Source organism: Desmodus rotundus, chromosome 9, assembly GCF_022682495.2.
Source record: "Desmodus rotundus isolate HL8 chromosome 9, HLdesRot8A.1, whole genome shotgun sequence".
Lineage (NCBI taxonomy): Eukaryota > Metazoa > Chordata > Mammalia > Chiroptera > Phyllostomidae > Desmodus > Desmodus rotundus.
In genome coordinates this window covers 47,361,488-47,382,643 of record NC_071395.1, presented here as the reverse complement: position 1 = coordinate 47,382,643, position 21,156 = coordinate 47,361,488, and the positions used below count along the sequence as shown (strand labels likewise).

General features: G+C 48.3%; 1 protein-coding gene and 1 pseudogene across 8 annotated transcripts in view; one reads left to right on the top strand and one right to left on the bottom strand.

Annotated features, from left to right (window-relative positions):
* Positions 1-8,335: 8,335 nt before the first annotated feature.
* CYP4F22 (cytochrome P450 family 4 subfamily F member 22) overlaps positions 8,336-21,156 on the bottom strand; it is a 67,101-nt gene continuing 54,280 nt past the window's right edge. For all 8 annotated transcript variants that reach the window (XM_053911048.1, XM_045195752.2, XM_053911047.1 and 5 more), the window contains 10 exons: positions 17,370-17,423; positions 17,128-17,255; positions 16,811-16,932; positions 12,786-13,053; positions 12,574-12,640; positions 12,335-12,464; positions 10,631-10,764; positions 9,746-9,810; positions 9,025-9,107; positions 8,336-8,675 (listed from right to left, as the gene is read on the bottom strand). In XM_053911048.1, coding sequence (XP_053767023.1) covers positions 8,498-8,675; positions 9,025-9,107; positions 9,746-9,810; positions 10,631-10,764; positions 12,335-12,464; positions 12,574-12,640; positions 12,786-13,053; positions 16,811-16,932; positions 17,128-17,255; positions 17,370-17,423 — 1,229 coding nt within the window. In that variant the 3' untranslated portion in view covers positions 8,336-8,497. The remainder of the gene's footprint in view (positions 8,676-9,024; positions 9,108-9,745; positions 9,811-10,630; positions 10,765-12,334; positions 12,465-12,573; positions 12,641-12,785; positions 13,054-16,810; positions 16,933-17,127; positions 17,256-17,369; positions 17,424-21,156) is intronic.
* Positions 14,784-15,204, top strand: LOC112304967 (histone H2A.Z pseudogene; annotated as a pseudogene).

Below are 21,156 nucleotides of genomic sequence, written 5' to 3'. Positions count from 1 at the left end.
GCCTTCTGGGTCCCAAGAGGAACCGGCTCAGTGTCACAGGGTGTGGGTGCCGAGACTCAGGACTCAGCACCTCCCTTGGGGGGGGGGGGCAGGGGGGGCGGTTTGCAAAGGTGACTCCAGGCCTCCAAGTTTGCTTCCTCCCCTACCCTGCCAAGGCTAGGGTTCGGCAGTTAAAAGCTTGAACTTGAACGTGGAGTCTTGTTCCAAGCATCTCCCCTGGACCTCCAGGGCACACAACCCTGCCTCCAGGCAGCCCAAGGCCTGCGCTGAGACCTGCCTGCTGTGAATGGGAGCAAAGAAACCAGCCTGACTGGGGACTTTCCCATCAGATTCAGGGGTGAAAGGGCCCTTTGGGAAGAGGGCACCTGGAGGCGGGTGGGGTGGGTCTGTGGGGCCATGAAAAGAAGGTGCAGTCTGGGGAGGGAAGAGCTGGGAGACCTGGGGGGAGTTCTGTCTGTTCCTCACCCTGCCTGCTGGCTTGCTGGCCCCTTCTGGGCTTAGTCTTCCCATCTTGGATGAGAGCCCAAGAGGGGTCACATGTTGTCCATCTCCTTCCCAAGTTTCCCTGTGAGGGGTTCTCAGCCCCTATGAGGTCTCCCCCCAGTCAGGCTCCAAAATGAGCGAGAATTTGAAGAATGGAGCTGAGTGGAAAAATTGGGGCAGACTTTCCTCCTACAACTGATAGAATGTTGGGGAAATGTCCAAACTTGCCCCCCACCCCTGCCCCTCATTCCTTCCAGTCCTATGTGACCCAGCTGCAGGTGGCTGTTCCTGGAGCCCCCAGCAGGTTGGGGCACACTGCCCTAGATCCTCCTCTTCTGCTGGGCTGGGACCACCTGCTGGCAGGTCCATCTGGAGAAGAGCCAGGGGCAGGGCTGGGATGGATGAGAGGCAGCCGGGTTGGCCAGAGAGGACTGGGAAGCAGCAGGAGGAAAGAAGAAGAAACAGTGGTCCAGAGAGGTGCGGGGCCTTGTACCAGCCACACGGCAAAGCCATTCAACATGACAGCACAGGAGAAAGTGGATCCTGGCACATAGTAAGTGCTCACTAACTATTTAGGAAAGAAAGGTACTTAGGAGCCATGAGCTGAAGAACTGTCTGCTCAAAATGTGGTCCTCAGACCAGCAGCCTGGCTGTCACATGCAGCATCTTGGAAATGTAGAACCTCAGGCTCTAACCCAGATCCACCGAGGAGATGACTGCAGAATTTTTGCCATTTTCCCCAGTAAAAGGAGCTTGTTTTCCTTCTCCTTGAATCTGGACTGGCCTGGGATGCTTCATCAATAGGATGTGGTGCAGGTTGCGCCATGCCAATGATGGCCTTGAAAACAGCTGGCAGTGTACACTTCTACTTGCTCACAGGGCACGTCGGATGCTGTCAGGAAGCTGAGGCCATGTGGAAAGTCCTGACATGTGTAAAACTGATCAACAGCCCCCACTGACCTCCCTGCCGACAGCCAGTTATCAACTGCCAGCCGTGTGAGAGAGCCTTTTGGGTGGTCCAGCCCAGTGGAGCCTCCAAATGACCGGTTGATGTGCAGAATCATAAGAGAAAATAAAATGGTCATTGTTTTAAGCTACTACGTTGGGGGGGGGCTCTTTGTTATGTGGTGATAGCTCACTGATACACCGACTGCATCTCTCCCTCAATCTCTCTCTCTGTTTACTGGGTGAGGGCTGTCCACCAAAACTAGTCTGACTACCACCACACCCACAGGGGGAGACTTGGGAAGTGTGGTGTGTCATAAAAAGAAGTCATTTGTCCCCTCTCCTTCCCAAGTAGTAGAATATATATACATACATATAATCTTGAAAAAATATATATGCTTTAACATAAGTCTGTATAAATCTTAAGATATAAGTGTATATATAAGATTTATATCACACATAAATCTCAGAATAAATATAAGTATATACAGAAGACTGACAGATGATAGATATAGACAAATGATAGCTAGGCAGATGATATAGATAATAGATAGGTGATGAATACATAATGGATGAATGGAGAGATAAATAGATGATCGATAGATAGATGCTATTAGTTCCGTTTCTCTGGAGAACACTGACTGATTCAGAGGCAAATCTAATTCCTCTCTCCTTGAACTTGAGCTGTCCTCAGTGTCTTCCAGGACTTGGAGTCTAGATCACGAGAAGACTTTCAGCTTCCTTCCAAGCCCCTTAGAATACACCCTCCCGGACACAGTTGCCATGTGAAGAGGAAGCCCAAGCAACCCCACAGAGAGGCCCTGCGCTGGCAGGAACTGAGGACCCCGGCCAACGGCTGGCACCAAACTGCCAGCCATGAGAGTGAGTTCTTTTGGAAGTGGATCTTCTGGCTTCAGACAAGCTTCCCAGGTGAGGCCACATAGAGTGGAGAACACCAACCCAACTTAGCCCTGTCAAATTGCAAATTGATGAGCAAACTAAAGTTTGTCAATTAAAGATACTAAACTTCTTGGTAGTTCATTATACAATAATATTCTAATGGAACAGACTGTATTTTTTTAAAAGATTTTATTTACTTATTTTTAGAGAGAGGGGAAGGGAGAGAGACAGAGAGGGAGAAACATCAATGTGTGTTGTCTCTTGTGCACCCCCTACTGGGGACCTGGCCCGCAACACACGCATGTGCCCTGACTGGAAATTGAACCAGGACCATTTGGTTCACAGGCCAGCACTCAATCACTGAGCCACACCAGCCAGGGCCAGATTGTATTTTTTAATGTTTGGAATCCTCAAAATATGATTATGTGTGGAAGCATTTGAGATCTTGCTCATTGGCATATGTCATCAGTTTGGCTCAAATAAATTCTTATAAAAAATTCTCTTGCCCTGACCGGTGCGGCTCAGTTGGTTGGGTGTCGTCCCATAGAGCGAAGGGTCGCCAGTTCCATTCCCAATCAAGGCACTTGTCTGGGTTGTGGGTTCGGTCCCTGGACAGAGTGTGAGGGTATGAGAGGCAACCAATTAATGTTTCTCTCCCTCTCTTTTTCCTGCTTTCCCCTCTCTCTGAAAGTAAATAAATAAACTCTTTTTTAATTCTCTTTAAAAAGTGGTTATGTCAGGTTATATAAGTGTATATAAGTGGTTATATAAGTATGTATATATATATATATGAAAATATTCATATATGCAATTTTTAAAACTAAAAAAAAAATCAAACCAAACTGCTGGCCTGGGGATGGGGAGTAGAAGTAGAATTTCCCTTTAAAATGTTTACATTTACAACATTTTTTACACCAAGCCCATACAATATTTGGAGACAGGAGATAAATAAATGAAATGCTTATAACAACATTCCCTTAACACACAGTCAGCGCCAAGCGTGTGTTTGCCATTATTTCTCTTATTTTGTGACAGAATGAAGGCACAGGAACCAGCCACAGTGAGTCTAAGGACCTCTGGTATACACATCATGGACTTTGCTAGCTGTGAAGGACCCCATTCCCTTGGCACTTTGCAAGGATGAGGGCTTCCAGGAGGGAAACAAGCACTGGGCTTGGGGTCAGAGGGCCCAGGGTCAAAGCCCAGCTTTGTCACTCTCCAGCTGTGGACCTTGGGCAAGTGACTTGCCCTCTCTGATCCTCACACCCCTCCTCAGTACAAGGGGCATAATAACAGGCCCATGGAGATTGGGGATCAGGCATAATAACAGGCCTATGTGTGTATGTTAGTTTGCGTTCCCTGAAAGCAGACTGTGATACAAGGATTCAAGTGCAAATATTTTATTCTGAAGCAAAAATTCAATGCAAGTTGCTTCTTTAGGAGGTGACTTCAGGAAAGTAGGGAAGTGGAGAAGTGAGATAGGGAAGGGAAGGCAGCAAGGAAAAGTGCTTTAGAAAGGAAGTCCCACTGTGGGCACCTGGGGCTCAGTCCCTCTGGGGACCTCTGGGAGAGAGCAGAGAACAAACACCCAACTGTCATTAGTCAGGGCTGCTGCAAGCCTGTGATTTCTCCTGAATGTCCTGCTTTCAGCAAGGCGGGATGGGGAACTCGACAGGGGCTCCTGCCTTGAGCAGGAGCACAGCCTGATGTGGACAGTTACAGTCGTTCAATGAGTGGGGGTCTCCCCTCCTCTCTCCCCAACACACCCAGCCACACACAGTCTCTCTCACACACGCGCTAAATGGAGACCCAACTCCTTAGAGCCTGTCGCCCCCGAACCGTCCAGCAGAGGGAGCGTCTGACACGCTCAGGAGGGAAATGAGCCCTCCTCAGCAGTCTGAGCCAGCAGCAGGTGTGTCTTAGGAACCACACGCAGTTGGAGCCCAGTCCTGGGCCAAACTGACCCCAAGCCTCCTCTCCTGCTTCATTCGTTCACCAAGACCCTACGCCGAAAGTCAACGTGCATTACACGCATGATGATCCCGTAAAATCCACAGGAGACCAGAGGAGCAGAGAGGGGCAGTCGCGTGCCAAGCCCACCGCAAGAATCAGAGCCTGGGATTGAACCCATGTACGTCTCCTCCCAACGTCAAGATATTTTTGCGGGCGGATGACGGGTTTGCACCCAGGCACTGGTTGGGGCTGAGGGGTGAAGTCGAGGGAGGCCGGTGGGATGTTTGGAGAATGATGAGTGCTTGGAGAACCTTGGTCGGAAGGGAGTGTTTGAGAGGCAGCGTCAGCACGGTGGTTTCTTCAGGGCCCAGGACCACATGCTTTCAATTGATCTTAAAGAAGCCTCGCACAGAGCACTCCCACCAACAACCCCAGCACATGCCACCCGAGGGAGCCCCAGCATCAACAGCCCAGCTTTGATTCATCACATCCGCCACCCAGCCTTATCTGCTGACTCTCCTAGGCAGAGAGTCTGAGGACCCAGAGCAGGACCAGGAGGCCCAAGAAATGGGTTATAAAAGGACTCAGGGCCCCTCTGAGCTCACATGATATCGCTGTTGGACCTTGGGTGAGTTACTTCACTCTGAGGCACTCAATTTCTACCTCAGTTAAATGAGATAGTAGCAATACCCATGTCATAATAATAGTACCTGTGAGAATTGGTTGAATTTGGTCACAAAATAGAGGAAAAAGTGAAGGCTACACTAAGTGAAATAAAGGAAAATGTACAGGGAACCAATAGTGATGGGAAGGAAACTGGGACTCAAATCAAGGGTGTGGACCAGAAGGAAGAAAGAAACATCCAACCAGAAAAGAATGAACAAACAAGAATTCGGAAAAATGAGGAGAGGCTTAGGAACCTCCAGGGCATCTTGAAATGTTCCAACATCCGAATTATAGGGGTGCCAGAAGGAGAAGAGGAAGAGCAACAAACCAAAGACTTATTTGAACAAATAATGAAGGAGAACTTCCCCAGTCTGGCAAAGGAAATAGACTTCTAGGAAGTCCAGGAAGCTCAGAGAGTCCCAAAGAAGCTGGATCCAAGGAGGAACACACCAAGGCACATCATCATTACATTAGCCAAGATGAAACAGAAGGAGAGAATCTCAGAAGCAGCAAGAGAAAAGAACACAGTTACCTACAAAGGTCTTCCCATAAGACTGTCAGCTGATTTCTCAAAAGAGACCTTACAGGCAAGAAGGGGCTGGAAAGAAGTATTCCAAGTCATGAAAGGCAAGGACCTACAGCCAAGATTGCTCTATCCAGCAAAGCTCTCATTTAGAATGGAAGGGCAGATAAAGTGCTTCCCAGATAAGGTAAAGTTAAAGGAGTTCATCATCACCAAGCCATTATTATATGAAATGTTAAAGGGATTCATCTAAGAAAAAGAAGGTAAAAAATATGAACATTAAAAGGTTGGCAAACTCCCAGTTATTAACAACCACACCTAAAACAAAAACAAAAGCAAACTAAGCAAACAACTAGAACAGGAACAGAACCACAGAAATGGAGATCACATGGAGGGTTATCAACAGGGGGGTGGGGAGGGGGAGAGAGGGGGGAAAGGTACAGAGAATAAGTAACATAGATGATAGGTGGAAAATAGACAGGGGGAGGGTAAGAATAGTATAAGAAATGTAGAAGCCAAAGAACTTATAAGTATGACCCACGGACATGAACTAAAAGGGGGGAATGTGGGTGAGAGGGGGTGTGCAGAGTGGAGGGGAGGGAAGGGGGGGAGATGAGACAACTGTAATAGCACAATCAATAAAATATATTTAAAAGAATAATAGTACCTGTGAGAATTGAATGAGATTATTAAATGGGAAGGACACACAGGAAGCACTCAATCAATTTTAAATATCTTTATTGTTATATTAATTGTGCAGACCCCCAGGGCTCAATCCTTGATTCCCTCCTTTGTACACACACACACACACACACACACACACACACACACATCCTGGTATCTCACCCAGTCTTTGGGCTTTAAACACCATCTAAATGCTGAGGCTTCCCAAACGCATATCCTAGCCTAGAACTCTCCCAAATTTGAGACCAATCTATCCAACTGCCAGCTTGATGCTCCAGCTCCTCCTGGCCCAAACTGACACGCTAATCTCACCCCCAAAACAACTTACTTCATTCAGCATTCCCCATCTCGGTCGATGGCACCTCCATCTTTCTTTCCAGGTGCTCAAGCCTGGGGTCCTGCCCTTTTCCTGAACCCCACATTCTATCCATTGGCAAACCTGCCAGGACGACCTTCATAAAACAATCATTCCTCATCCGAATCCAATCGCCCCTCTTCAGCTTTACAGCTCCTAGTTTGCTTGGAGCCACTGCCGTCTCTCACCTGGGCTAATGGAGCCACCCCCACCCCTTCTTCCTAGCCTATCCTTGCCTTCCACTGTCTCCATTCAACACAGCAGCCAAAGACTATAAGACAAATCTCGTCTGTCCTCTGCTCGGGACTCTCCATGCCTCCCTATTTCTCTCACAATAAAATCCGTGGTTTCTAAGGCCCTGTGTAAATTTACTTATTTATTTGCTTGTTAATCATTTATCAGCTCCCCTTTCTAGAATGTCAGTTATGCAAGAGCTCAAACACTGCCTGGCTCACAGAAGATTTTCAGTTTGATGAATTAATGTGATTCTTGTAGACACTGTCATTGCGCTACCTTCAGTATCACCACTGTACTCCGCCATCCAGTTCCCCCAGCCAAAGACTGGGGACTCACCCTAACCTCCTCCCCCCTCAGCCCCCGCCCTTCCCATCCCACTTGAACCTCTGCCTCCCTCTTCCCTGGGTCTCCAGCCCCACATACTCTCTTCCAAGCCACTTCCCTGCCAGCCCAGATCCGATCGCTACATGTGTGTCCCTCCTCACACCCCCCCTATAGCTCCCTATTGCCCTCACCACAAGATCTGAACTGTGACATGGCCCACAGTTCTAAGCAGTTGGCTCCTGCCCACCCTTCCTCCACTCTGCCCCATTCTCCAGATCCAGCCACGCTGGCTTATGAGTTCTTCGAGCTCTTCCTCATCTCAAGACATCTGCAGATGCTGTTCCTTCTGCCAGGGATGCTCTTCTCTCCCTTGTCAGCACTCAAATTCTACTCCCACTTCAGTATCAGTGAAGCTGTCCCGGAGCCACCCTCACCAGCTGTTATGCTCACCCAGTACCAACGACCTCTCCCTTGGAGCACTTGTCACAGGTGTAAGTAAATATTTATATGTAGAATTATTTGCTCAACATTTGTCACCCCCATCCTCCTGAAGGCAGGAACCAGGCTGGCTGTGCTCCTGGCCCTGTGCCCACAGACAATTACTATGCAGTCTGTTGATGAAATAAATTAATACACACTGTCCCCAAAAGTCTGAGTTTATGTCCGAGGACAAATGGCTTTCCAGCCTTCTGGCTCATAGCTTCCCTCAGCTGCCTCCTAACTGTTCAGGGCCCCTCATTTCCTCGCTGGGCTCCAAGTGTCAGGGTCTGGTCATGCTAGAGGGTGGACGGTGGTGGGTGTCTGTGTCCCTTGCTTTTATTCTACAAAAATCAGAACACTTAGAAAAGGGCCTTTGAGTAAGGGAGGAAAGAAGGTGCTGGGAGGGAGGGAGGGTCTGAGTTTTAAAAACAACAAAAGCAAACAGCCATGGAATGTAGCCTGATGCCTGGGAGGTTCACCCATCTGAGCTGGGGTGGCCTCAGGAAGGTGATGTCCAAGTTGAAGGCTCTGACCTCAGGCTGCATCCTCCATTTAGAAGCCTGCCAGAGTCCATGTGGGGCCGGGCCTGAGCCCAGGATGCCTTAGATGTCTGGTCTTAGGGTCTTAGAAGGCTAAGTGGGCGGGGCCTGAGGACCTGAATCCACGGGATGCTGGGGACAAGGTCTGGACCCGAGGGGTGTGGCCTAGCCTGGTCCTCAAACAAGAGAACTGGACCAGCACTCAGGTGGATGGGACCTGGACCTCAAGGGGCGTGGCCTGTACCTACCCGCTGCTCTAAGGAGGACCCTGACTCTCTAGGAGTGGAGCCAGGACTTCGAGGGGCGTGGCCTATGCCACAGGTCTGTGGGGGCGGGGCCTCGCCCCTTGAGGGTGGGGCCTCGCCCTCTGGGCGGGGCTTGGGCTCAGGGGCAGGGGTGCACCTGCGCTCAGGCCCTTGGAGGTAGTGGCTCCACATTGAGCCAGAGGCCATTCTCTGTGCGCAGTATAAGCTCCGGCTTCCGCCGCACCTTGTGAGTCCGGTCCACGCTCAGGCGGAAGCGCAGCAGCGTCAGCGCCACAACCACGCGCATCTCGGCCATGGCGAAGCTCTGTCCGATGCAGTTCCTGGAGGAAGGATGACTGTGTGAGCGGGGTCCCTGAGACCGAGTAAATGACCTCCCCCTCTGGGCCTCAGTTCCCTCATCTGCAAAATGGAACAATGCGGCAAAGAGCCTTTGGGAGCCTATGAGCCCAGAACTCAGGGCCTGGCACACAGTAGGTGCACTTAATACCCAGGGGTGCTATCGCATATCTGATTTGGGGGCTTACAGGTTATTGAGGATATGAAGAGGGTTAGCGGAAATGACCTGTAGGTGTGATGTGGTCTCTGTCCCTGATAGGCACATCCCTGACTATCCTTGGCCACGGTGTTCCTCCTATGCTTGGCTTGGACTGGGGGAAATAGAAGAGTTACCTGGGTCCTGCGGAGAAGGGCACGAAGGCCAGTGGTGAGCGCTGCTGTGCGTTGTCTGGGTCAAAGCGATAGGGATTGTACACCTAAGTAGGAGCAGCCTGGGTGAGTCTGAGGACTGGCACATCCATATCAGCTTGGCCCCCTTCCTCAGCCTCTGGGGAGCAGCCCAGCTGGACAGAGAACCACACTACAGTCCAGCCAGACAACCTCCTTGTGCTGTTCAGGCATGCCAGACTCATTCCCACCCCAGGACCTTTGCACCTGCTATAAACAATGCCTGGAACATGCTTCTCTGTGCTCTTCAAACTTTTCAGGTCTCAGCTCAAACATCTCTTCTTCCACAAGATCTTTCCTTACCATGTGAGCTAAAGCGCTCCCCTATTCCCCACCCCACTCCGTTTTTTATTTCCTTTGTACATTTACCAATACCCAAAATCATCTTAGTTTTGCTCTTCTTGCACTTCACTGTGAGGGTAAAGACAATACCTCTCTCTGTCCTCAGTGCCCAGCACAGGATCTGGCACACAGTAGGTGTTCAACAAACATTTGTGGACCTGTGAATTCACACTAAGTGGGGGGCGGGGTGCTCAAATCCTGCACTCAGCCCTGCTGTCTGGTTCCCTGGGAAGCAGGGCAGGGGAGGCCCTGCTGTCTCCCCCCACCCCACCCCCTCGCCCACTGCCCCTTCTGAGGACCACGCTGAGGGGGAGGAGGAGCTCACCTTGGAGTCAGGCCACACTGTAGGGTTGTAGTGGATTCCGTAGATGCTGACCAAGCAGATGATTCCTGTGGGGAGGGGTGGGGTCAGTGGGGCATAGGGGAGTCAGGGCCTCCTCTGGGGACCTACCCCCTCCCCCCACTTCCTCTGGAGCATGGTGTTCCATGAGCCATCTGCCACCTTTCCTGCCTATCCTTCCCTGAAAAATTCTGCCACATGCCTCCCTAAGAGGTCCCCAGCATCTTTCTGGCTACTCTGCTGGCCACACAGGGATCTTTCTCACTCACATGTCTGGCATTTCTCCTCCTCAGCTCAAATGCCACCCATGGCTCCCTGCTGCCCTGAGGATCAAGTTCAAGTGCCTAAATCTGACATTGAAGGCCTTTCACTATCTGTACTCTGAGGTTCTCACTCTTTCATTTCCAACCTCCAAGGCTCACCTCCCACATTTCCTCTTCCAAGCAGCCCTCCTTGCATTCTCCCCCAGATAGAGCCATGGCTCCTTCTTTTGGGCTGCACCAGCCCCTGTCCCGCCCTTTAGCCCATCCATGACCCCATGTGGCTGGGAATGTCTGTGCGCTGCTTTATTCCCCAGCCTGGTCCTGGGGATGAGGCCTCTCTAGTTCCCTAGCATCACCCACAGGGCCAGGTCTCCAGGGGATATCTGTCAACTGAATGAAACCAGCCCTTCCCTATTTCTACCTATAGGTGGGTCTACCCTGCCATACCTACTGCTTCTTTCCACCTGAACTCACCCACCTCTATCTCCCCCTACACAACATCCACACAGAGCTGCCCCATCTATAGGGATGGTGCACCTGCAGCAAGCATGACCAGGCCCCCATGAACAATAACACAGCCAGGCAGCAGGGAGCACACAACGCGCACCTTTTGGGATGATGCGCCCATCTGGGAGCTTGATGTCCTCTGTGCAGCGGCGGGAGACTAAGGTCACAGGTGGGAACTGGCGTAGGCTCTCCTTGATGCACATAGTGGTGAAGGGCAGCTGGGTCAGGTCATCCCTGGGGAGCATGGAATGGGGGTGTGGGTGACTGGAGGCCAGGCCACATACACACACATACTTGGGAGCAACCACACAGGAAACTAGCCCAGGATCTTGGAGTCGACCCAACTTTGACATTTGCAGCTGTGCCTTGCACACACCACTAACCCTCAACATCTGACTCCCAGCAAATCAGACCAACACCAGCAGGCTCCTGAGGGCCCAGCACTAACCTTTCAACTGATGAATTATGTGGAAATCAGGGGCACTGGAGGAGGTGCCAGGAAAGCCAAGGGGTCTGGGCAGCAGCAATTTACCAGCTCGTGTGGATCAGTTTCAGTATTTAAAACCCATACATCCTCTCCTTTTACTATTACTTACTTATTTTTTTCCTTTGAACTTCAGAGTCCAGAATTGGACTAATTATAACTCTTGGATTATAATCTAGATTGTTTTCTTTACACCAACAGGTTCTCTTTTAAAGAAAACCTTATGTTGCTACTTTAAAGGGCAAACAGCATGCCTCACATAAAAGTGTCATGAACATAAGCACCGCTGGGAAACCAGAAGAGAGTTATTAAGTTCTGGCTAGAGACCAGCTCCTGCACAGTTCTCAGAACCTGGGGCATCTTCCCCCTTAGTTGAAAAGGCAGGTAGCAAGGTGTTGAAGACCCAGTAGCACCCAAGTGAGAGTTCGTAATCTGAAGGGTTGACACTGAACCACTTTCTCGCTGTTCTACGCTATTTAATGTTGTGCTCTCTTTGCATCACCCAGCTCTATACAACACATATCCAAAGTCAATTGGATTATTGTCCTTGATTCTTCACTTCCTTTTGTATTCAAATTATACACTTGTGCCCTGTGATTCTGCAGTGTGTTCCACTTAGGCGGGCAGAGCGTATGTCCCACCCCATTCATGTTGGGCTTGGCCATGTGACTCACTTTACATAGTGGAAGGTTACAGTGCAAGCAGAGGTTTTAGTTGTGTGGCTCTCAATGGTGATGGAAGGAGATTTGACTTGGGGTGGTGAACACACGATACAATATACAGATGATGTATTGTAGAATTGTACCCCTAAAACCTGTAATTTTATTAAGCAATGTGAATCTTTTAAAAATTTCTGTGGCTCTTTGTGCTTCTGGAGTATGCCTTGAGATGAACATGCCCAGAGTAGTTGCTGGTTCAAGGACAATGAGGAGGAGGCATATGGAGCAGACCTTAACCTGAACCTCAGTTTGGAAGCAACCTCATTCAGTTCAGCATCACCCAGCAGTAATGAGAGTAATATGCCGACGAGAACAAGAAATATGTGCCAACAAGAGCAAGAAATAAATGCTTACTGCAAACCCTGAGTTCGGAGGCTGTTTGTTATGCAGCATTACTGCAACTATTGCTAAGACACTCCTGAGAACTACATTATGACGTAGGCAGATGCATTATCATCATCCTGTTTTACAGTTAAAGAAGTTGAAATTCAAGAATCTTAAGTGATTTGTCTGAGATTCAGAAAGTCAATGAGTGGTAGAGGAAAGAGATTCACACCCAAGGCTCAAGCTGCCCCCACCATGCCCATAACCACAGACTGACCACTCCAGCTCCTCCAGCGCCCGGCCTTTCATGACTTCCTGGATCTCTTCCCGGCACTTCTCCTGGTACTCTGGGTACTTGGCCAAGTTAAACAGCACCCACGACAGCCCACTGGATGTTGTGTCGTGACCTGCAGGCAGATGAGGAGTTCAAATGGAGGCTTCCTGGAGATAGCAGAGATGCTATCTTCAGACAGTGGGTGCCCCCCATGCTCCCCTAGCCTTGCCCCACATCCTCACCCTCAAACATGAAGGTGTCTGCCTCAGCTCGGATGTCCTCGTCTGTCAGTTCCTTGCCATCTTCGTCCTGGAAAGGGCAGTAGACAATGCTCAGTCTACTTCATCCCACCCTCCACATGCTAGGGGCTCCTCCAAAGTCAAAGATGCCCGCCTCTGTCTCAATTCACGAGGAGGTGTCCTGGGCAGGGCCCACCCTCCAGGCCCAGCCTCACCCTGGCCAGAAGCAGCACATCAATGAAATCCAAGGTCTTGCCCTGCTTGGACTTAAGCCAGGCCTTAGCCCCCTGCTGGCGTAGAGCCAACCGCCGCTCCTGGATGACCTCCGTGGTGAAGCGGTGCACTGTGTCGCAGGCCTCACGGAAGCGCCGCCCGTCTGCTGTGCGATAGTAGATGAGGTCGATGTAGTGGTGCAGGCGATACTGGCGTCGGACCACCAGTGCGCTCAGCTCGATGATGGCTGAGATGTAATCGCTCATCTTCCTGCCAGGGAGAAGAAGGGCTGTGAGTGTAGACCCATTCCCTAAGACAATCACCCTCTCCCAGTGGGTAGATGACAAAGAGAGGCCCTGGGTTGACTGTATTTTATTTTTGTATATTTCTGATGCTCTACCATCAGGGACCTCGCTGCCTGGAGTGACACTGCCCCTCTCAGGACTAGCCTATTCCTGGAGACTCACTCAGAAGCATGCCTTTCTTCTGCAAACCAACCACGCCATAGCCCCTACTCCAAACGTGATCCATCTGAGCCCCTATTCTCCTACTGTAATTGCCCCAGAGCCGGTTACTGGACAACACAGGCACCCCCATGCCCCAGAGCCCACTGAAATTATCTGAGCTAGCCAATCCTGCATATCCTGCATTTCCCATTGCTTCCTAGGACCGCCCCCCAAAGGCTTTGCCGTGCTTCCTCCTGGTGCTTCCCCACATGGCCTGTGTGGTGTGGCGTCCCCCCCACCCCCAAACCTGGGAATGGGGAGGAATGAACTATATTTTCAGTAGCAATCATCTTCTGATCTGTTGGCCTCACCACACCTGAGTAAAACCGAAACCTGGGTGCATTTTAACACAGGCCCAAAGAGGGATGAGGACTTTCAAATTGATGTAATGTCACTAAAACTAAATTGCCACATTTGCAAATCATGTATATGATGAGGAACTTCTATCTAACCTGCGTAAAGAACTCTTGCCCTGGCCAGGTGGCACACTGGCTGGAGCATTGCTCCGTGCACCAAAAGGTTGTGGGTTCAACTGCTGGTCAGGAGGCGACCAGTCAATGTTTCTCTCTCACATTGATCTCTCTCTCTCTCCCCTACTTCTTCTCTCTCTAACATCAATAAAGACATACCCTTGGGTGAGGATTTTAACAAAAAAAAACTCTTAAATCTCAATAACAAAAAATAAACTCTTAAATCTTAAAAATGGGCAAAGGATATGAATAGACATTTCTCCAGAGAGGATATAAAAATGGCCAACAAGTACTTGAAAAAATTCTCAACATCATTAGCCATTAGGGAAATGTAAATCGAAATCACAGTGACATACCACTTCGCCCTGACTAGGAAGGCTATAATAAAAAGAGATAATTACAAGTATTGGTGAGTGAGAAGAAATTAAAGCCCTTATATATTACTGGTGAGATTGTCAAATGGTGTAACCACTTTAAGAAATAATCTGGCACTTCCTCAAAAAGTTAAACATAATAGGTTAGCATATAACCAGCAATTCCACTCCTAGGTATATACACCCAAAAGTGAAAACACACATACTCAAAAACTTGTGTACGAATGTTTATAGCAGCATTATTCATAATAGCCAAAAAGTGGAAACAACCCAAACGTCCATCAGCAGATAACTGCATAAATAAAAGGTGGTATTATTCGGTAAATAGAATATTATTCAGCAACTTAAAAATGAATTATTGACACATACTACAATGTGGATAAATCTGAAAGATTATGGCGAGTAAAAGAAACCAGCCACAAAAGTCTGTATAATTCTGCCCATGAAGTTTCCATAATAGACTAACCGATAGATACAGAAGCCAGATTAGAGATTGCTGCGACCTGGAGGAGAAGTGGGCACTGGGGGTGAGCGCTAAAATGTGCAGGGGCAGTTTGAATCACGGGGTGACCTTGGAGGCAGCGGATCTTGCTGGGTGTCTGACTAGTCCTTTCTCTGCTTTGCTTGTTTGAGTTTCAGCAGAATTTGAAATGACTGGCAGTAAGGCTGGGAAGGACTCTGGGAAGGCCAAGGCCAAGGCCATTTCCTGCTCACAGAGAGCTGGCTTACAGTTACTAGTGGGCCCTGAAATCTGGGACGACCAGTCATGGACGCGTGGGTGCAACTGCAGCTGTGTACAATGCAGCCACCCTGGAGGACTTCACTGCAGAGGTACCTGAATTGGCAGGAAATGCCTCAAAAGACTTAAAGTATAATTACCCCTCACTTGCAACTTGCTATTCATGGAGATGAAGAATTGGACTCTCTCTCATCAAGGCTACAATTGCTGCTGGTGGTGTCATTCCACCCACCCACAAATCTCTGATTGGCAGGAAGGGACAGCAAAAGGCTGTCCAAAGGATGCTTGGATTTCTCATTATCTCAGGGCTAACAGCTGACCAGTATTGGTGATTCCAGTGGGTTGTATCTCTATGAAAAACACAATTTTGCCTTTCTGTAATTATATTTGAGCAAGTTGGAAGTTAATTAGCTTCCCAACCAACCAAATTTCTGCATTTGTGTCTTAACCATATTTAAGTGTTACTGTGGCTTCGAAGAAGCTATTGATTCTGACATAGTGAATTTTGATTGAGTTGACTATTTTTTAAAAACTGGACTTTAATTGTAATGCAAAAGTTATAGTAACAAACATTTGGTTTTATACAGACATTATTTCTACTCTGGCAGGTAAGCTCAATAAACATCATATCCCCCCCAAAATAAAATAAAATGTACAGGGTTTCTTTTTGGTGAAAGTATTCTAAAATTGATTGTGGTGATTGGAGAGCTCTGTAAATATACTAGAAACCATTGGATTGTATACTTTCAATGGGTGAATTGTATGGTATGTGAATTACATCTCAGTAAAGCTGGTATTAAAACAGTAACAACAACTAAATCAGGGGTGTCAAACTCATTTTCACTGGGGGCCACATCAGCCTCACAGTTGCCTTTAAAGGGTCAAATGTAATTTTAGGACGGTATAAATGTAACTACTACTCCTTAACAGTTAAGCAAGAGCTCAGTGCTGCCACTGGGTAGAAACAAGGCACCTGGCCAGATAAAACAAGGTGGAGGGCTGGATTCCACCCGCCGGCCTTGTGTTTGCCACCTGTGAACTAAATCATTGGGGCAGGGTTTTGAGGAGCTGTCCTTGGTTCTGAAGTGTGCTTGTTTTTCATTCACTTAACACAGTTTATCAATTTTTTGTTTATTTGTTCATGGTTACCGTCTTTCTTACCACCAACATATAAGTTCTAGAAGAGCAGGACCTTGTCTGTTTTATTGACCACTGTATTCACAGTGCCTGGTCCAGGACGAGCACATAGTAGGCACTCAGCAAATATTTCTTAGATTGATTAATTAATTAATTACTAAGGCCATCTCCACTTTACCCAACTGAAACACACCCCTGCAAGACCCAGAGTAACAAAGTCAGAAGCTTGTTATTGAGAGCCTATTATGTACTACAAACTTAACATTCATTACGTCCCTTATTCCTTATATCCCCCCCTAGACTGAGCTCCAAGGAACTGAAATTTCATCTGTTTCCCTACCATACTCCCAGTAGCTAGCATGGTGCCAGGTACATAGTAAGTACACAGTGAATATCTGATGAATGAATGAATGAATGAAAAAACCAGGACAATGGTTGTGCAATGGTTATGTTACTAATTCATTCAACAAATACCCACTGAGTGTCTATTGTGTGCCAGGGCAGTGCTATATCATTTTATCTTTAAAGCATCTCTCAGACAGTCAGAGACTGTCATCAAACAAGAAAACAGAGGCTCACAAAGTAGGCAGATACTTTCCAAAGACCACATAGTCTTCGTAGGGAAATGAGAGAAACTAGCATTTACTGAACAGGCTCAGAGAGATGACATGAGTTTCCTGGAATCACACAGCCTGTCGGGCAGAGCACCACAGCCCAAAGGTGCCTCATACCACCTTCCTTCTTCTACCACCTTGCCCCTAAAGCAGCTGGTTCTGTCTTCCCCAGGTAGGCCACACTCACTCCTGGCAGTTGCTATTGTAGCTGAAGACACACTTCTGAAGACTGTCCAGGGTCATGAGGCTGACGTGCTCAAACATGTCGAGGGAGACCACAGGACCCTCCGCCAGGCGCCGCCATTTAGCCTGGAAGAGAGAGACATCAAATGGGCACAGAGACCACAGACTTAAAGCCTGGCTGACAGTGACCTAGCTGCATGACAAGCTTGACATAGATAAAGGAAGTGAGGCTTCATGACATCGCATGGCTCACCCACGAGCTGGAGTCTAGACCAGTCTCACTACAAGGACATCCTCTTCCCATGAACCCTTGGGACTCACATGCATGATGTTGGTGCACTGGTTAAATATCTTCATGTAGGGCTTCAGGATATCAAAGTGGAAGGCAGGTGTCAGCAGGCGGCGGTGTCGGCTCCACTTGTCACCTTTGCTAAGTAGCAGCCCATCCCCTGGGCCACGAAGACTGAGATTAGGGATCTCTCCTATTACTCTCAAACACTCCAAGAAACCTCATGCTCCACCCCTCTTCCGTGAAGCCCCTGCCTACCCAGTCCTGCACTCACCCAGCCAAGGTTTCAGGAAGCCATAGAAAAAGTCATCCTTGGGGGCAATGGCAGCTATGGAGACAAACAAGGCAATGATGACTTAAAACAGAATTCTGACCCTTGACCTCTGCTTTTGATCTCTTTGGGGCTCCTCTCTGGGCTCCAACCTCCCACTTCACCCCTCCAATCCATCCTAACACCTACCCCAGAAAGATCCTTATAACATGCTGACTTGAACATGAGGCTCCCCTGCTCAAACACCTCCCATGGCTCCCTATCACCCTGGTAAAAAAAGTTCAAGCTCAGGTTAACATTGAAATCCCTGTCCCATCTTGCCCCACTGTGCCTTTCCCACCTTGTCCTTCAACATACACTCAGTAACCCCACATGCTGTCTCTTGCTTCCAAACCTGGCTGTGCTCCCCATGCAGAAGGCCTTCTGCAACTTAAAGCATCCCCACTTTTCTGCTAGCCCAGGTTCCCAGCCCGAAGCCTTGCCCTGGCCAGGCTATCCTGAACCCTGGCCCCATGGAGATCTTATCTGACTCTAGATCTAACCATGTCCCTTCCTGCACCAGTTGCTTGGCCCATTTTCTAAGCCCTGAATAATCTACTCCAGTCCAGATGTCTCTCAGACTTCTCTATCCCCACCCCCCAATGCACACTCAATGTTCTAACATCACAAAACTTTTCTTGGCTCCATGAAAAAAGCTGTGCTGTCTCTCTGCTCTGAGTCTTCTCACCAGATGCCTCTCTCTGCCTAAACACTCTTTTCTCATCCTTCTGCTTGCATGCCATACCCTCTCCCACCAATATCTCTCTGGATTGTGTCCATCCACTTACAAGCCCCTTCAGGAGAGGGACCACGTCGGTCACTGATATACTGGTGCTAAATAAATTTTTATTGTATGAATGAATGAACCAATCAAAGAATGCATGAATAAAAAGGTGAGTGAGCTAATGAATGGATGGATGGGTGAGTGAATTTCCTTTCTTTTTTAAAAAAAAATTATTTCATTTATTTTTAGAGAGAAGGGAAGGGAGGAAGAGAGGGAGAGGAACATTGATGCTTGAGAGAAACATTGATTGATTGCCTCTCCCATGTCCCCAACTGGGGACCTGGCCTGCAGCCCAGGCACTTGCCCTGACCAGGAATTGAACCAGCAACCTTTCAGTTTATGGGACAGTGCCCAACCCACTGAACCACACCAGTCAGGGCAATTTTCTTTCTATATGCTAAACAAATGTGGGACAGAATGGGCAGGAGCCTAGGAAGGAAGTACCTGAAACTCCAGTGACGTCACTTTTTACCTGAGCTGTGACTCAGCCTCCTACGTACACACTCCCCAGGAATTGGCCAATCGTACACATAGTCATCTGTCCACTCATTCTCCCATTTGACACACACCTCTTCTGCTAGCTTCCTGTGCCCAAACCATGCTGCGTGATGCTGGAAACCAGAGGTGACTCAGCTCCACGCCCTGCCTGGAGGAGCTTGGGGTGGGGTGGGAAAGGGAAGCAGAGGCATGCTGTGCAATTATCAAGAAGGTAGAAAGTGTGCCAGGAGAGAAGGGAGGCACAGGGAAAAGGCTGCTGGAAATCAAGGCAGGCTTCCTGGAAGAAGAAATATTAGAGAGAAAAGTAGGAATCTTGTTGTTCCTCTCCTCTCAGGCAAGGCCCTCCAGAAGTCTCTCTGACTCTCAGACCTATCCAATGGTTGTCTTTCTCAAACACCTCCCATGGCTCCCTATCACCCCCAGAATAAAACACAAGTTCATTCACTTTGCATAAAGGCACTCTGAGTCCAGCTCCTGTGTCATTTTTTTACTTCTCCACACATATCATCTTTGCTCCAGACAGCCCAAGTCACCTGAATTCCCCTTGCACTTTCATACATGTGCACCTTTGCACTGGTAGGGTCCTCCACCCAAAATTACTCATCTGGCAAAGTCTTATGCATCCTTCAAAGCCCAGCTTCACTAATGCCTCCTGCAGAAAGCCTTCTCCAAACCCTCTCTCCAACTGCACCCTTGCTTTCCCATCCTTGGGTCCCTCCACCACTCCAATGCTAGCCACTCAATGCCAGGAGAGTTTTGCCCAGCCTGCCTCTTTCATCAATTTTCCCTCCAGTAAAAAGGGGGTGGTAAAGTCTATCCTGCAGGAGGTCATAGAAGAAAAGCCCCCACATGATGCGCAGTAGAAAGCTGCATATCACTCTGGTTGAAAGCTTTGCCTCTGGGCCGGCAAAGTCTACGTTCAAATCCCAGCGCTACCACTAACTAGGTGTGTAAACTCCGCCATGTTGCCACTGTGCCCTGCCATATCCTTACCTGCCAGAGTGGAAATAGAACAGTGCTGCCTGCTTTGTGGTCCCCTTACAAAAACTCAGAGAATGATCTAATATGCTCGCCTGGGATGGGACAGGCCTGGACCAAGTCTCAGACTTCATTTCCCCCTGGGGCGTCCTTGGGGGACCACCCCTGGGGGTCTTGCTGCTCTGAGCTTAAACCAGCACAGCTGATGAGCCCAGAGAAAAGCATGAGTCCTCTTAGAACCTCTGTGTTTGTTTTTGTTTTTTTAATCTCCTAGTGGGCTTTTGGGATAGAGAACATTAGTGGGGAAAAATAGGCGAAGATGCTTTACCGAGGACAAGACATGCTGTACAGGCATATAATAGCCTGTATAGAGCACAGGCTATTCTATTATTATATATTACATAATTATTATACAGTCCTGGCATACAGTAGCTGCTCATTAAATATTTGTGCATGTAAATGAATAACCAACTGTTGACAATTTTTACTACTATGATTATAATTAGTGGTCATTGGTGTCAAGAACCTGTGAGGTGAATATCTGGGTCCCCAGCTCACAGCATAATGGGCCCCTCTTAGTAAAAAGTGGTTGCATAGCTGCTGTGGAAAACAGTTTGAAGGTTCCTCAAATGTTAAACATAGGATTATCATATGACCCCACAGTGTTTTTTGGTAGATACTCCTAGGTATAAAAATAGATGTACACACACATGACAAAACTTGTCGTGTGCGTGTGTGTTCTTATCAGCATTATTTATAACAGCCAAAAGGTAGAAACAACCCAAGTGTCCATCAGCAGATGAATGGATAAACAAGTTGTGGTCTATCCATACAATAGACCGTTCACTCAGCCTTTGAACCTCAAAAACATTATGGCGAGTACAAGAACTCAGTCATAAAAGACCACGTTTTGTATGTCCTTTCCTATGATATATCCAGACTAGGAAAGTCCATAGAGACAGAAAGTAGATTAATATTCACCAGAAGATGGGGAGAGGAGTGAATGACAAGTGATTACTTAATGGGTGTAGGGTGTTGTATGGGGCCATGAAAAAACTTGGAAACTAGAGAGAGCCAATGGTTGCACAACAGTGTGAGCATATTAATTACCTTACACTCTACACTTGTACACTTGAAAATGGTTAATTAGATGTTATGTGAATTTCATCTCAATAAAAAATGAATGTATAAAACCAAGCTCTAATTACATGCCTGTACAGCATGTCTTGTCCTCGGTAAAGCATCTTCACCTATTTTTCCCCACTAATGTTCTCTATCCCAAAAGCCCACTAGGAGATTAAAAAAACAAAACAGAGGTTCTAAGAGGACTCATGCTTTTCTCTGGGCTCATCAGCTGTGCTGGTTTAAGCTCAGAGCAGCAAGACCCCCGGGGTGGTCCCCCAAGGACGCCCCAGGGGGAAATGAAGTCTGAGACTTGGTCCAGGCCTGTCCCATCCTAGGTGAGTAGGCATGGAGGGGCCAGGACACCCT